The 13,088-nt window shown below is 52.7% G+C and overlaps 3 protein-coding genes across 3 annotated transcripts; 2 read left to right on the forward strand and 1 right to left on the reverse strand.

Annotated features, from left to right (window-relative positions):
• Positions 1-274: 274 nt before the first annotated feature.
• Positions 275-1,692, forward strand: JN550_001978 (uncharacterized protein; the record flags this gene model as incomplete). Its single annotated transcript, XM_049313221.1, has 4 exons — positions 275-581; positions 633-731; positions 780-1,118; positions 1,175-1,692. The coding sequence occupies 4 exons, from the start codon at positions 275-277 to the stop codon at positions 1,690-1,692; spliced, it is 1,263 nt and encodes a 420-aa protein (XP_049176039.1).
• Positions 1,693-4,585: 2,893 nt separating this feature from the next.
• Positions 4,586-5,398, forward strand: JN550_001979 (uncharacterized protein; the record flags this gene model as incomplete). Its single annotated transcript, XM_049313222.1, has 1 exon — positions 4,586-5,398. The coding sequence occupies one exon, from the start codon at positions 4,586-4,588 to the stop codon at positions 5,396-5,398; it is 813 nt and encodes a 270-aa protein (XP_049176040.1).
• A 483-nt stretch (positions 5,399-5,881) lies between these two features.
• JN550_001980 (uncharacterized protein) lies at positions 5,882-10,689 on the reverse strand (the record flags this gene model as incomplete). Its single annotated transcript, XM_049313223.1, has 3 exons — positions 5,882-6,845; positions 6,900-10,324; positions 10,378-10,689. 3 exons carry the CDS (start codon positions 10,687-10,689, stop codon positions 5,882-5,884), a joined length of 4,701 nt encoding a protein of 1,566 aa, XP_049176041.1.
• Positions 10,690-13,088: the final 2,399 nt, after the last annotated feature.

Consider the following 13,088-nt stretch of genomic DNA (forward strand, 5'->3'; position numbering starts at 1 on the left):
GGATCGGAGTTTGACAGATCATGTATGAAACAGGGCCCTCATGTAAATGTTACTTGAGCAAAGCTGCCAGCATCATGAGGCTCATATGTCATTCTGTCGTTTCTTTCTCAACCTCACCTCTATTCTTGTGCCATATCTCGCCGGTTCGAACCTCCTGCCAAGCGCTAGAGCTCCTGTCAGTCAAACTGGCTTTGCTCTGAAACCACAGCGCTCCTTTCTCAGTCTTTCTCTTCTCGTCATTCCTTCTACTCTTTGTGGCTCTCTGTCATTCACTATGAAGTTTTCTGCGGTTGCGGCTGTGGCAGGTGCCATTCTTTCCTATGATGGGCGCGTTGCTGCTTCTCCTTTAAAGATAGAGGTATTTGAGATTTCGACGCTGGGCGGCATGACCTTCAAGATCCACCAGGCGCCAAACAAGGCCTTTTCAGGCCTTCGCAAGGGCCCGTTGGCTATTGCGCGAGCTTACACGAAATTTGGACTTACATTTCCGGACGATTTGTCCTCCGTAATAGAACAACTGCTAGAGGAGCTTGGACTACTGAAGGGTAACAAGGGCAACAGTACGGCCGTTGCTGGCCAAGGTACGCAGGATGACTGAGCATTGATTATGTACGCGCTGACCTGTCCTATAGGTGAGGTGGCAGCAATTCCCGAGATGTTCGATTCCGAATATCTCTGCCCTGTTCAAATAGGTACACCGCCGCAAACGTTGAATCTGGACTTCGATACAGGTTCGTCCGACTTATGGGTGTTTTCGTCGCTTACACCATCCAATCAAGTGAACGGACAGGCGATTTACAACGTGGCCGCCAGTTCGACGGCCCAGCAGATGATGGGAGCATCGTGGTCTATCAGATACGGCGACGGCAGCGCCTCAAATGGCGTCGTGTTCACCGACACTGTGTCTGTTGGCGGCATCACGGTCCAGAACCAGGCAGTCGAGGCCGCCCGCAACGTGTCGTCTGCTTTCACTCAGAGAGCAAGCACCGATGGGCTGCTCGGCCTGGCGTTCAGCGACCTGAATACTGTCAGTCCTACACCGCAGAAAACCTTCTTCGATAATGCCATGAACAATCTGGCGTCCCCCTTGTTCACGGCCAACTTGAAGAAGGCAGAAGGTGGGTGGAAAATTCGAATTCGGGCTGTAAGAATAGTTAGCTGACGTTTGACCAAGCTGGAAACTACAACTTCGGTTTTATTGACCCCACGGAACACACCGGCGACATCTCGTTCGTCCCAGTCAATGCCTCGTCTGGGTTCTGGCAGTTCACGGCCGCAGGGTACAAGGTCGGCAACTCGCAAGCCGTCTCGCTTCCCCACGTTGCAATCGCCGACACGGGTACTACTTTGCTGTTCGTTCCCGAGCAGATCGCCGCGGCCTACTACTCCCAAGTCCGCGGTGCGGTGAACGACGTCACCGGGGCTGGCGGGTATACCTACCCCTGTTCGGCCACGCTCCCCGACTTTACGGCCATCATTGGTGACTATCAAGCGCTGGTGCCCGGCGATATCATCCCTTTCGCACCCGTCGACGGAAACACCTTTGATACCGCCACTACCTGTTTTGGCGGCCTGCAAGCCACCCCGGCCGGTCTGCCGTTTGCCATTTACGGGGATATCTTCCTGAAGTCACAATTTGTGGTTTTCCACGGCGGTAACAAGCAACTTGGTTTTGCCGCCAAACCACTATAAATGAGACACAGCTTGTTGTATGTGAAAGTTGGGAGGCGGGTGGGGGCTTACTCTGGACGAAAGACTACGAAAGGAGTTTAATTGTTCTTTTTAATGGGTTCTGAATATGTTCACCGAACATACAGTTGGATTTGCTGTGGCTCAGACGTCACTACATTGCACATAGGCTACTTGGGTAGACTTTCGCGGATTAGTAGTTATCTTCCTTAGATACTAAAGAATAAAGAAACTGCAATCATGGGCACCACCAATTGGGAATACCGTCCGCTACCACCGGAGTGTGCTGGGAATATTCGATAGCCATGCGTGGCCAGCGACAATTCCTCAAATGTATTGCGGCTTGACTGTGTACTCGAGTAGGTCTCTTTGTCCCACAGCCAGCACCAAACGCATCATCTTAATATCCCCGGTAGAGATTTTGGTAGTTGTTCACATCTGGGTCACTCATGGGTAATGGCTAGAATATGGGTTGTGGATGTTTTACGTGAAACCCGTATAGAAAAGGGTTTCTTGAGTTGGAACAAAAATTTGGGATCCCTGCACTGACTGAGACATCTGACAACTATGACTTATTGGTTTGGTATCCTTTCTCAGATCCTATTTCAAAGCACCTGGTCGAGCATAGCGAAAGGTCGAGTTAAAGTAGACCGTTAGGAGTTGATTAGTTTCACAGGGGCTTCCAAATTATTCACTTCTTCAGCCCAAAGAACTCCGTGCTGAGCCTACACTTTGGATTGCTATTTCAGCGGCTTTGTTCGTTCGTATGAAGACGCTCCTGATATCCCATTTGCCCTGCGCCTTCTGACACAGATATTCAGGAGCATACGCTACGGTAAAGGTAACTCTGGGACTACATCAGCATTCCCTAAGTTTGCAGCTGACGAATGAGTAACGGGGAACTCACTCTGCTCCTGTGATATCGATAACATTGACATCACATGCCGGGCAACGACCAATCTCTGTAGCTGTCGGGCAGAATGCTCCCTGAGCGATGACTGTAATCATCACGTCCTTCACCCCGCGACCCAGAAGTTCGGGAGCAATGAGCGGCAACGTATTTTCTTTAGCCTTCTCTCCAGCGTGGCCAGACAGAATGGCTGCTTCTAACTCGTTGAGAAACAGCTGGGTGATATGCTGGCATGCGAATTTTGCTATAGGCGAGGCCGGTGCCGTATCCAAAGAAAAACCGATGCTCGCTTGCCGGTAATTTCGATTAATGTCTCGACTACATCCTAAAGCAATTTTCATCACGTTACCTAGTGAGCGGCGCTCCAATGCGGCCTGATCCCGATTGTTTGCTCTTTACTCTATTCACTTGAGCCCACCTGATTGTCTGTTTGCCGAGCAACCAAGCCCCAGGTGGTACCTTAAATTATATTAGGTGCCCATATTCTCGTCAGCTGAGGGAGCGTGGACATATGAACAGATTGGATTGTTGGCTCATTAGTCGAGCTGTAAGGTTCCCAAACTCCCGATGAAGGCTGACACGCCGAGTAAGCGTACACTCCCAGTAACGGCCCTCCATGGACTAAGGTGACTGCAGCACCCCTCCTACGGACATGCCCAGTGCTACGGCTAGAAAAGTGGTTCGAACCTAACAGCTCCCCCTTTTTTTTTTGGTCTTTTTTCTTTTTGGGCGGAGAGGGTTTAGTTCAGATTCCAAAATCCTCTGTGAGCTTTCACATTGCCGTTGCCCCCTAGCGTACCGAGGCATACATTCTCACCAGATTGGTTATTAACTTTCACAAAGCAAATACTTGAGCGCGTTCCCGGCACTGTGATAATGACGCTCGTATCGACGCCGTTTCCAGTCAGTTCTTGATGCAATGCTCATCATATCAGTCACCACCGGCTGCCTCAATCATCCTCACCTGGATGCTTACTTTTGGGTCATCCTTATCGCCAACTACCTCGGAGGCTACCGGATGCTCGGTGACAGCTGTTGCTGCTAGATGACTACCACCCGCAGCCAGTTTTGGCTGACGAGGCTTCGTGTGACAGGTCCGATGCGTTGCAATTGCTGAATTGACCCCTTTACCCCTTAAGGCTTCTAAATACTCCGCAGTTAGGATACTCTCTCCCCCTAGGACACGCAAGGCGATTTGAGATCATGGTCAGGTCGATATCCAATCCTCCAATGACGGCAATGGTCTTCGAAGCCATTAAATAATGTAATGAAGACTATTCACATGCGTGGTCGGGATACACTGAGGTGAGGGCGGAACTCCACGATTCGAAAGCGAGTGTGTTCCGACAGCCCAGCTTTTACGAGCTACGACTTCTACTTGCTTAAATATCATCATTGCATTGGAATATAGACATTCAGTTACCTAAAGCCCGCTTCGCGACACAATTTCAGCCCCAATTGCCGACGACTGGCAGTTGTCGTTCTTCGTATTCTAACAAGACGGGCTACTTTCACATGACCCTGTACTTATTTACGGAGTAAAGGATTATTTACAACGCACATACACGGCTAGTTTCGGCTTCCGCCTCCGAAGCCAGCGAAGACGGCCCGGGTTTAACATTAACATTGCAGTGATTTATTCCTCCCTCTGTAGAAAATCCGAGGAGAATCATACCCCGAAGTGAAATCTCATGCTGTCATCATCAGTAGAGCGAAGATGTAAGGCCCGGTCTCCGAGGCCGGATCCGACGGGTTGCCCCACTGCACGGCCAGCTCTCGGCCGTTGCTAACGCCGCAGGATCGCCTGGTGGCCAGACAATAAGGCAATCTGACCACCTGAACGCAAATGTGTTGAAAGTTAACTTGTCAGATAATCGTATGATGTAAGTGCGATACCTTGAATTGGTATAAGACAACGAAACTTCCCAACTCGGAAGCCGGCCGTCGGTCGAGTAACACCACCGTAAGAGCATGTCCATAACCAAGATGTCCGGCGTCTCACTACAGCAAATTCTTGACCAGCTCAAGGCAGGTCCTGTAACAAAGAACAAATATGCAATCACTGGCCTAGCCCTCGCTGGCGGTATCCCATTGCTCTCCTATGCAATCTCCAGCTATCGCGGCTGGCGGGCGCTGGGGAGGGGCGGTCTTCCACCTAACATCTTCGGCTGGCTGATCAACGTGGCCTTGCGCCCACTCTCGCGGTCCGACACGCGCGCCCCGGCTCCCTACACGCTGGAGTCCCTGGAGGCAGTATGGGGCCCGGCGGGTCGGCAGTCTTTCTTCGAGGGAAAGCTGCCGCCGGCTCGGTCTGGCGCCCGGCCCGAGGTGCCCACGTACGTTGCGCCGCAGCGCCAGACGACCGAGCAGGGGGCCCCGGCGATGCTCGAGCGCATGGAGCGGTACCTGGCGGCGCTGACGGCGGCGAACCCGAGCCTGTTCCAGTCGCGGCCGTCGAGGCTCGAGGGCCCGTACCACGATGCCGTGTGGCTGGCGGACGGCGTGGCAGTCCCGGCGTTCCTGAAAGGCACCAAGGGCGAGATCATGCACCCGCACGACGATGGCAGCACGCATGCTGTGCTTAGCCTCTGGGATGCCTCGCGGGCCATCGAGCTCGGGTGGGCGGAGCGGCATAAGCTCAGTGGCGCGGTCGGTGGTGCCATTCCCTGGGGATACGTCTTCATCTACGCACCGAGGAACGAGGACGAGTTTGACTCGTGGAAAAGCTTTATCCTGGCGGCGGCGCGATTCAACGCGGCGTCTGTTGGTAGTACCTCTGTTCAGGCGCCGGACTTGTAGGAGCCATGATTCAATGCAGTGCCCAAGAAGTGAATAGGAAAATCGGTGGGGGGAGTTTTTGGCTCTTGAGCTTCGGCGTAAGAGATATATCTTTGGCAGGATTGTTCTTGTATATAAATCAGTTTTCTGTAGGAAATAGCCCTTGCTGGAACTACCAGACTTTTTCTAGATTGTATCGCTCACACAAGTGCTGCTTTTGTAGCAGACTATCGGGGTCATTTGCGTTGTCGTAGTACGTATAGTCACGAATCTGGACAATGTTCAGATAGCCTTCTTCTGCAACTGCTGTATACCGCACATACAAATATAGAAGTTTCCCAGAATCACTTCAGAGACAGAAAATCATTTTTTTCAAAGTAAAACAAACTCCTAAGATATGCACAATCTTTCTGAGGAACTTCGTGAGTCCTGCGCGCGCATAATTGGAAAAACCTTGTAACCAATAACATCCAAGTCTACCTCTTCGGAGACTCCTGAACTTTTCTATTTCTTCTCCCCAAAGCAAATCGCACGCAGCTTGTCCTTCTCACCGCTCTCCTCGCACATACCCCTAAAGATACCGTTCCCGCCATCCAGCTCCCACAGCTCCTTGGGCGTGCCAAACTCGGCCACCTTGCCGTCGCTCAGCACCAGGATGCGGTCGAAATCAGCAATGGTGCTCAGACGGTGCGCGATGACGAGCAGTGTGCTGTCGCCGAACTCCTCGCGGATGGACCGTTGAATCAGCGTGTCCGTGGTCATGTCGACGGCGCTAGTGGCCTCGTCCAGCACCATCACTTTGGGCCTGGACACAATGGCACGCGCCAGGCAGAGAAGCTGCCGCTGGCCCTGGGACAGATTCAGGCCACCCTCCGAGATGGTCGACGACAGGTCGCGGAAGACATTGGTGTTCTTCTTGGTGACAGAGCCGTTCTCGGTAGCCGACTCTGGAGTCGGTGTACTCGGCGACGTATCGTTCTCTGAAACCAGATGCACACGTTGAAGGCAATCGAAAAGCTCGGCATCGGTGTGGTCGTCGAATGGATCCAGGTTGGATCGCACAGTGCCGGAGAAGAGGACTGGGTCTTGCGGGATGATGGCAAGACGAGAGCGAAGGTCGTGCAGTTTGATCTTGGAGATGTCGAAACCATCGACAAAGATCGATCCCGACCGAGCTTCCAGGAAACGGAAAAGGGCCAGCGTCAGGGAAGACTTGCCGGCTCCGGTGCGACCCACAACTCCTACCCGCTCATTGCGCTTTACGCTGAAGTTCAACCCCTTGAGGACTGGCGGAAGATCTGCAGCGTATCCAACAACTAGGTCATTGACCTCCAATCGTCCTTCAGTTGGCCAGGCCGCGGGAGGGCTTTCTCCCTCCAGGTTCTCGGTCGGAAGCTCACTGTACTCCACCACACGTTCGGCAGCGTTCATTTCCAACTCAATGTTAGCATAGTGACGAATGGTCCACCTATAAGCAATTGTTAGCTTTCGGGCGCTTTGCATGGAGGAGTTCAGTACTCACGTCACAGTCCCCGAGAAATCTAGCGCGAAGGTCAAGGCGAATCCAGCAAGTGCGGAATCCATGTTGGGTGCGAGAAGGACAAGAATGGCAACGAAACTAGCGAAGAAGGACCCAACAACCGACATGCGCCAGCCCATCCATCTGTTGAAAAGCCACATGTGCCATGTCGTGACCGTCCAGTCATCTAGCTTGGTGTACATTCTGTCAACGTAGGTTTGGGCCTTGTCGAACCCGCGGATCGTGGTGACACCGCTCAGTGCAGACCCGAACTGCTCGAAGACCGGCGACTTGGCAGTGCTCTCCAGTCGCTTTGCCGGTCGGGCTCCGTGGAGGTAGCGCGTGGCGTAGTAGACGCTGATGAGCAGAAGAACGAATGCCAGCGCCAGGATGGTCGGCGAGACGAACAAGCCAGCGACAATGACTCCGATAAGGTTCAAGAAGGAGGCGGCACCGAAGCCAAGCGAATAGGCGAGGCGTGTGTCAACACTGTGAAAGTCGCCCGTGAACCGATTCAGGACTCTGCCTACCGGTACTGTATCGAGCCATCGTAGAGGGGCGCGCAGAATGACAAAATTCAGTTTGGCGAAGAGCGTTCTCGAGGCCTTGATGGATCCGCTGAAGATGTAGTAGTATCGAAGAGTTCCAAGCAAAGCACTACCGACTGCTAGGAGAATGTAGATGCCGAGGTAAAAGCCCAGACCGTGTTCCTCGGTTTGGACCAGAGGTTGCATAATCTTGTGGGGGGACATTTGCTGCAGTGTGAGCGAGTATGCGTATGCTTGCTTTTGGGTATGAAGCTGCATCCTCTCTTCCTCGTAGGTCCCTGTCCATATCTTTAACCACCAGGACCTACCCAGGGTTAGGCCTTGGACGACCACATAGAAAGCGACAACGCTCGACCAGAAGAACCAGCCTCCGCTAGCTTGCAAGTAGGTAGCATAGACGTGTTTCTTGATAGCACCCTGTTCGCGAGACTCCTCCTCAACAAACTTCCGCGCCTGCAGAGCTTTCGAGGGTACTTTGGTCAAAGGCTCTCCAACTTGTTCATCTTCGGTCTGCGACGTCTGCTCAGAATTGACTGCAGTCGCATCTTCATCAGGCTGGATATCCATCTCAGCTTGTTCATGGCTCTTAATCTGCTCGAGCGCCCCAGCTTCCTCCAGCTCTGACAGCAACCCAGCATTCAGGACGGTGCCATTGCCAAGTTCCACCAGGTACTTGGTCTTGGGTTCACAAAGTGCAACGTGATGAGTGACCAAGATCCGAGTTCTTCCCGTGCACAATTCGCCGTTCAAGCACTTTTCGAAGATATGGCGGCCGACGTGAGCGTCGACGGCACTGAAAATGTCGTCCAGGACCAATATACCGGCTCTCGAGTATATGGCTCGGGCAAGTGTGATTCGCCATTTCTGGCCACCACTTAGGTTGATGCCGTTTGCTCCAATTTCAGTTCTCTCGCCATCCGTGAACATCTCGATGTCCTTCTTCAGAGCGCAGACTTCAATGGTCTTGTGATACCGTTCTTCGTCGTACGGGAGACCAAATAGAATGTTATCCTTTACCGTAGCATTTTCAATCCACGGGATCTGCGCGACGAATGCGATCGCGCCAGGGATGATCCAGTTGCCCTTATTAGCGTTGGAGTCGTGTCTTTGGCTCAACGGAGGCGCCCGCGGAACAGCGATCGACCCAGACAAGATGTCGACTTCACCCAAGATAGCAGCAAGCATCAAGCTCTTACCAGCTCCCGTCTTACCCGAAATGACAGACAATTCGCCCTTGGGAAATGTAACGTTAACATCGCGGAGAATGAACTTGTCGGGATCTTCATCCTTGTCGTCGGCAGGCCAGGCGATAGTGGCCCCGTCGAAGGTAACTTCGTCGGACTCCTTTGTATACTTGATAATCTCGGCTCCGAGCAAGTATTCTTCGATTCGCTTAATGGAGACCCATGCGTCGAGCAAATCGGTGGTAAGTTCGGGGATGACAGAGAGTGTAACCTCAAGGGCTCTGAAAACACCCAGACTGACGAAAGCTACAGAAGGAGCCAACTCATCGTGCACAAGGGCGTAGACAGCCAGAGATACGGCTGAAAGCATGATAGGGCTTGTAACCCAACATCCGATCAGCATCACGTCGTTGATAAAGACGTCCCACACACAGCCAAGCTCCTTCTCTCGGACACCCCCGATCTTGTTCTCCCATTGCGGTTCAAGGGCGGAAAACTTGATTTGTCGAATACCCTGCAGTGCCTCCGAGACCACCTCCATCTTCTCGTCCCTGACCTTCATCAGGCGATCTTGCGCCGCCGAATACCTTTTACTAAAAAATATGTTGACGGGCATGATGGCGAGCATGGTAGAAAAGCCGGCTACGAGAGCCTTCCAACCGAGGAGATCCAGCAAGAAAGCCAAGGACACAATCAGCTTGAACAGACTCCCAGGGAAGTAGAAGTTGAAGCCACAGAAATCCGATACGCGCTTGGCGTCGACACCGATCAAGTTGACGACGGATTGCTTGCTCTTCTTGAGTTGCTCCTCGTCATCCTCAGTTTCCTCAACCTGGGGAGCATCACCGGTGGGGACTGAGCCTGACGGTGCTGCGGTGAGGGGGTCAGTAGACTCTGTGGGCTTCTCTTTCTTCTTGCCTGCTCCCTTCACATCCTTGCGCCTGAGGGATTTCTTGAATATCAAAGATGACAACTGCGCTCGGAGAGGGACGCATAGCTCAGCCCACGACATCCAAAATACATATGATTCGACCCAGGACTGGGCAATGATGGCCACAGCAATCCACACTACCCACATCCAGGCATCATAACCCAGGGGCTCTTTGCGGTCTCGATACGCTCGATCTTCGAGGAGCTTGAGGAGGTGAAGAACACACCATTGTGGCGCAAAGTTGAGAATTGCGGACAAGAGTGTGACAAACCATTGCAGTGCGAATTTGGCCTTGTGAGCCAGAATAATCGAGACCCAGAGCGGACCTTGGAAGTTGCGGCTCTCCCAGTACAACGTTGTCTCCCTTGCTCGGCTGTAGTGATCTGGCCTCGGGAGGTCTTTCAAGTCGAGGTTGTTGCGCTTGGCGGCAAGCTTGAGTACGTTTGTTGGCCAACTCCAGTTGAAGTGGCTCCAGGCAGATTCGGTGTAATATCTATCGACCAGTTTGCCCTCATGAAAGACATCAGGCCGTCGTGGAATCTGCAGACTAGAGAATGCCAATGCGACGAGGGTTACTATTTCCACAACCCGCATCGCAAAGATGGCAGGGTCATGCTTGATTAGGTGCTCTGCAATTGTGTCATCTTGAACGGCGAGAACAACCACTAAGAGAACACACGAAAGCGCTGTATGGAGGCCCAGGTCGTGGGAGGCCCGAGACTTTCGGTTAGATGCGATGCTGATAGCCTGGAAAGTGAGGAGTGCCTAGATAGTTGGTTAGCAGATGAATCTTGTTTGAAGCAGAGAAGTGTGCTCACCCAGGCCCCTACGCTCAGCCAATTCTCGAGGAAGATTCCATTTGATTCACCCAAGGTCGAGAGCACGCCGAGAGCAATGGACAGGCCCAAGCCGATCAGCGAAAACAATAAGATGAAGGCCTTGGGTACTTTGGCGCTATAAGCTGCGACAGCCTCCGGCGTGCTTTTCCCATCCTCGTCCTCATAGACGTCCGACTTTGAGTCTTTACTCCGTAGCTGCGATCCCAGAGAGAATGCGGCCGGGAGAGACGACAATCCAATCAAGCCCAGTCCGGCAATGGAGGTTGCCAGTATAATGGTCTTGTCCGACATGTTTGGCTTTTCGTCTGGGCTTTGCGCCTTAGGAACAAGAGAGCCAGAGCTGAGAAGCTTTGTTAAGCTTTTAGTCGGACGGTCTCGTTGGTACCCGCTATTGCGCAAGCGCTTGGCGAAGGAGCACTTTCGCGCTGGTCACTGGTGACCGTGGAAAAGAGTTTACAGTATCTCAGTCCAGCTCGATTTGATGTCGCGGTCCACAGGGAGGAATATACAGAATGCTGGATGGGTCAGAGGGCTTCCGCTTGGGGTCGGCCTTGTACACAAAAATTTTCTGCCACAGGCAGCAATCGGAGGCGGCGATGACACTCCACTGTGTCCCGAGAAGCTGGGGAATGAGTGCATGCGGCGACAAGCTACAGTTCTAGCTAGTTTGGAGTCTTACGCCGCTTGACTCATTTGTAACCGGCGGACGGGGCTTCGGGGGTAAGCTATCGGATAGCAACTACTGGGCAGGCCCAGGGTCTCCGATTCGTCAGCATACTTTGTCAATGTCTGCACATACGAACGGAAAGGTGGAGCGGCGCTCTTCCCAAGTTGGTGGTGCTTGGTTGCAGCCAGGGGCGAAGTGGAGGGTCGAATGGGGAGGCTCTCGTCAAGCAAATCATCGGTGAAGCATGGGGATCGGCTGGACTGCAGATGGGGGCCAGGTAGACCAACCGCACTATTGTACATAGGATAGATACCAAGATCTCGCACAGGTCCGGAGTCTGCCCGTGGGGCCATGTGGTGTGGAATAACTCCGGCGATGCTTGATCTTCTCGAGGCGATCATCGAGAGTCATCTGGCAATGCTCTACTGATGACACAAAGCGCTTCATAGCAAGTATTGGTGATGAATACAGCACCACCGCATTGCTGGACGTACAGTAGGATGCAGATGCCAACTCTCGGGTACACAGGGACTGCATGAGCCAATGTGATCTAATGCTAGGATTAGAAGGTGCGATAGGATCCAGCCTGCTAGCCTATAATAGCGGTGCGCTTGGTTGCGGGAGCTTATTTCAATTACTTACTTAGCGCAACAGACGCGAGGCATCTGATAGGCAGGTTATAGGGCGTTGAAAAGGCCTCTGCATTTCGCTGGCCCATCGGTGAGGTGCATTCAATTGCCGCTGCCAGTGCAGAAACTCGCCTTCCCGTCTGACTACCAACATACATACATGCATACTTTCAATCTTCCGAGATGCACAAAGGGCTGGTGACTATATAACTATACCCGGGCATATCTGAGACTTGGTGGCTGTCGGTTCCGACAGGCTCATTTGTATACCCTGGGAGACTTGGTAGGGAGTATACGAAAGGTACTTTAACTTCCCTGGTACGTAATGCAAGAGAGCGAGCCTGTTTGCCAGCCACAGACATCCAGACAAGTCACCATGATCGGGCCCTTGAATCGTCATATGGACGGGTTGTACCAATTTCATCATTGCTGTCTCACCATGACACAGATACACGACGGGTGTCGACGTGACTCACGAGATGGCGGGGCGATTGCTGCGGGCTGGTGTTTGTTGCAGCCCTTAGCAGGATGGTGGAGCGATTGTATGCAAGTGCAATATGCTGCGAGTGAGCCTGCATGTTGATGGGCGTAAGCATGGCGGGGTGTTTCATTCGCCAATTCCAAAAGTGCCAGCCTACCTCAGTTGGGCAGGGGGACCTTTTTTTTTTTTTTTTCTTCTGGGGCAACCCGTTCGTATGTACACATCGTGACCCGCACTCTGCACATGAGCAAGATTGGGTCTTGAGCTTAATCCATATGGCTGGAAGCGGAAGTCATGCACTTTGCCAGGAACTTGGCTTCTCTTTATCTGTGGATATACCAGAGATTGACGACTACTATATTGTTGTGGAATGCCAATGCCAAGCAGGGCGCAAGGCGGAGGGCGGGATAGAGACCAGACCAGACCACGTTGAGAATTGGCAATGGCGACCTATAGCGACTTCACAAGTTAAACGAGTCATCTCTATATTTCCCAACAATGGCGAGTGCTGAGGTCTAGTCACAATGAGTCATTGTGTCGAGGGTAATCTGCGGCACCTGTGGTGAGTCCTGTACAATCTGTCCATCGGACTAGTATGGGACAAGCGTCCAGCCAATCATGGTAATTAAGCGACGTTATGCTACGTTCTGGCAGCTCGACACCTTATTTGCTGGGCAGTTTGGAACGGCTCGGAAACCCAGCAGTAGGTCACACCGCTTCCCGCGGATCGAGGACGGATCTGGTCAGTGGTCTCCCTGGCTGCTGGTGCTTGGATGCGACGCCTAAGCCCAGCCATCCGCTCCCTGAACCTCGAACGCATTGGGACACTTCGGGCAGCCGAGACCGGCACACGCTGAGAAGGTTGACACCTAGGTAAGTTTTGGGGGCTCCAAGCGTGACAGCCATAAGCTGA

Source organism: Neoarthrinium moseri (genome assembly GCF_022829205.1).
Source record: "Neoarthrinium moseri strain CBS 164.80 chromosome Unknown scaffold4_Wmoseri_CBS_16480, whole genome shotgun sequence".
In the NCBI taxonomy this organism is placed as follows: Eukaryota; Fungi; Ascomycota; class Sordariomycetes; order Amphisphaeriales; family Apiosporaceae; genus Neoarthrinium; species Neoarthrinium moseri.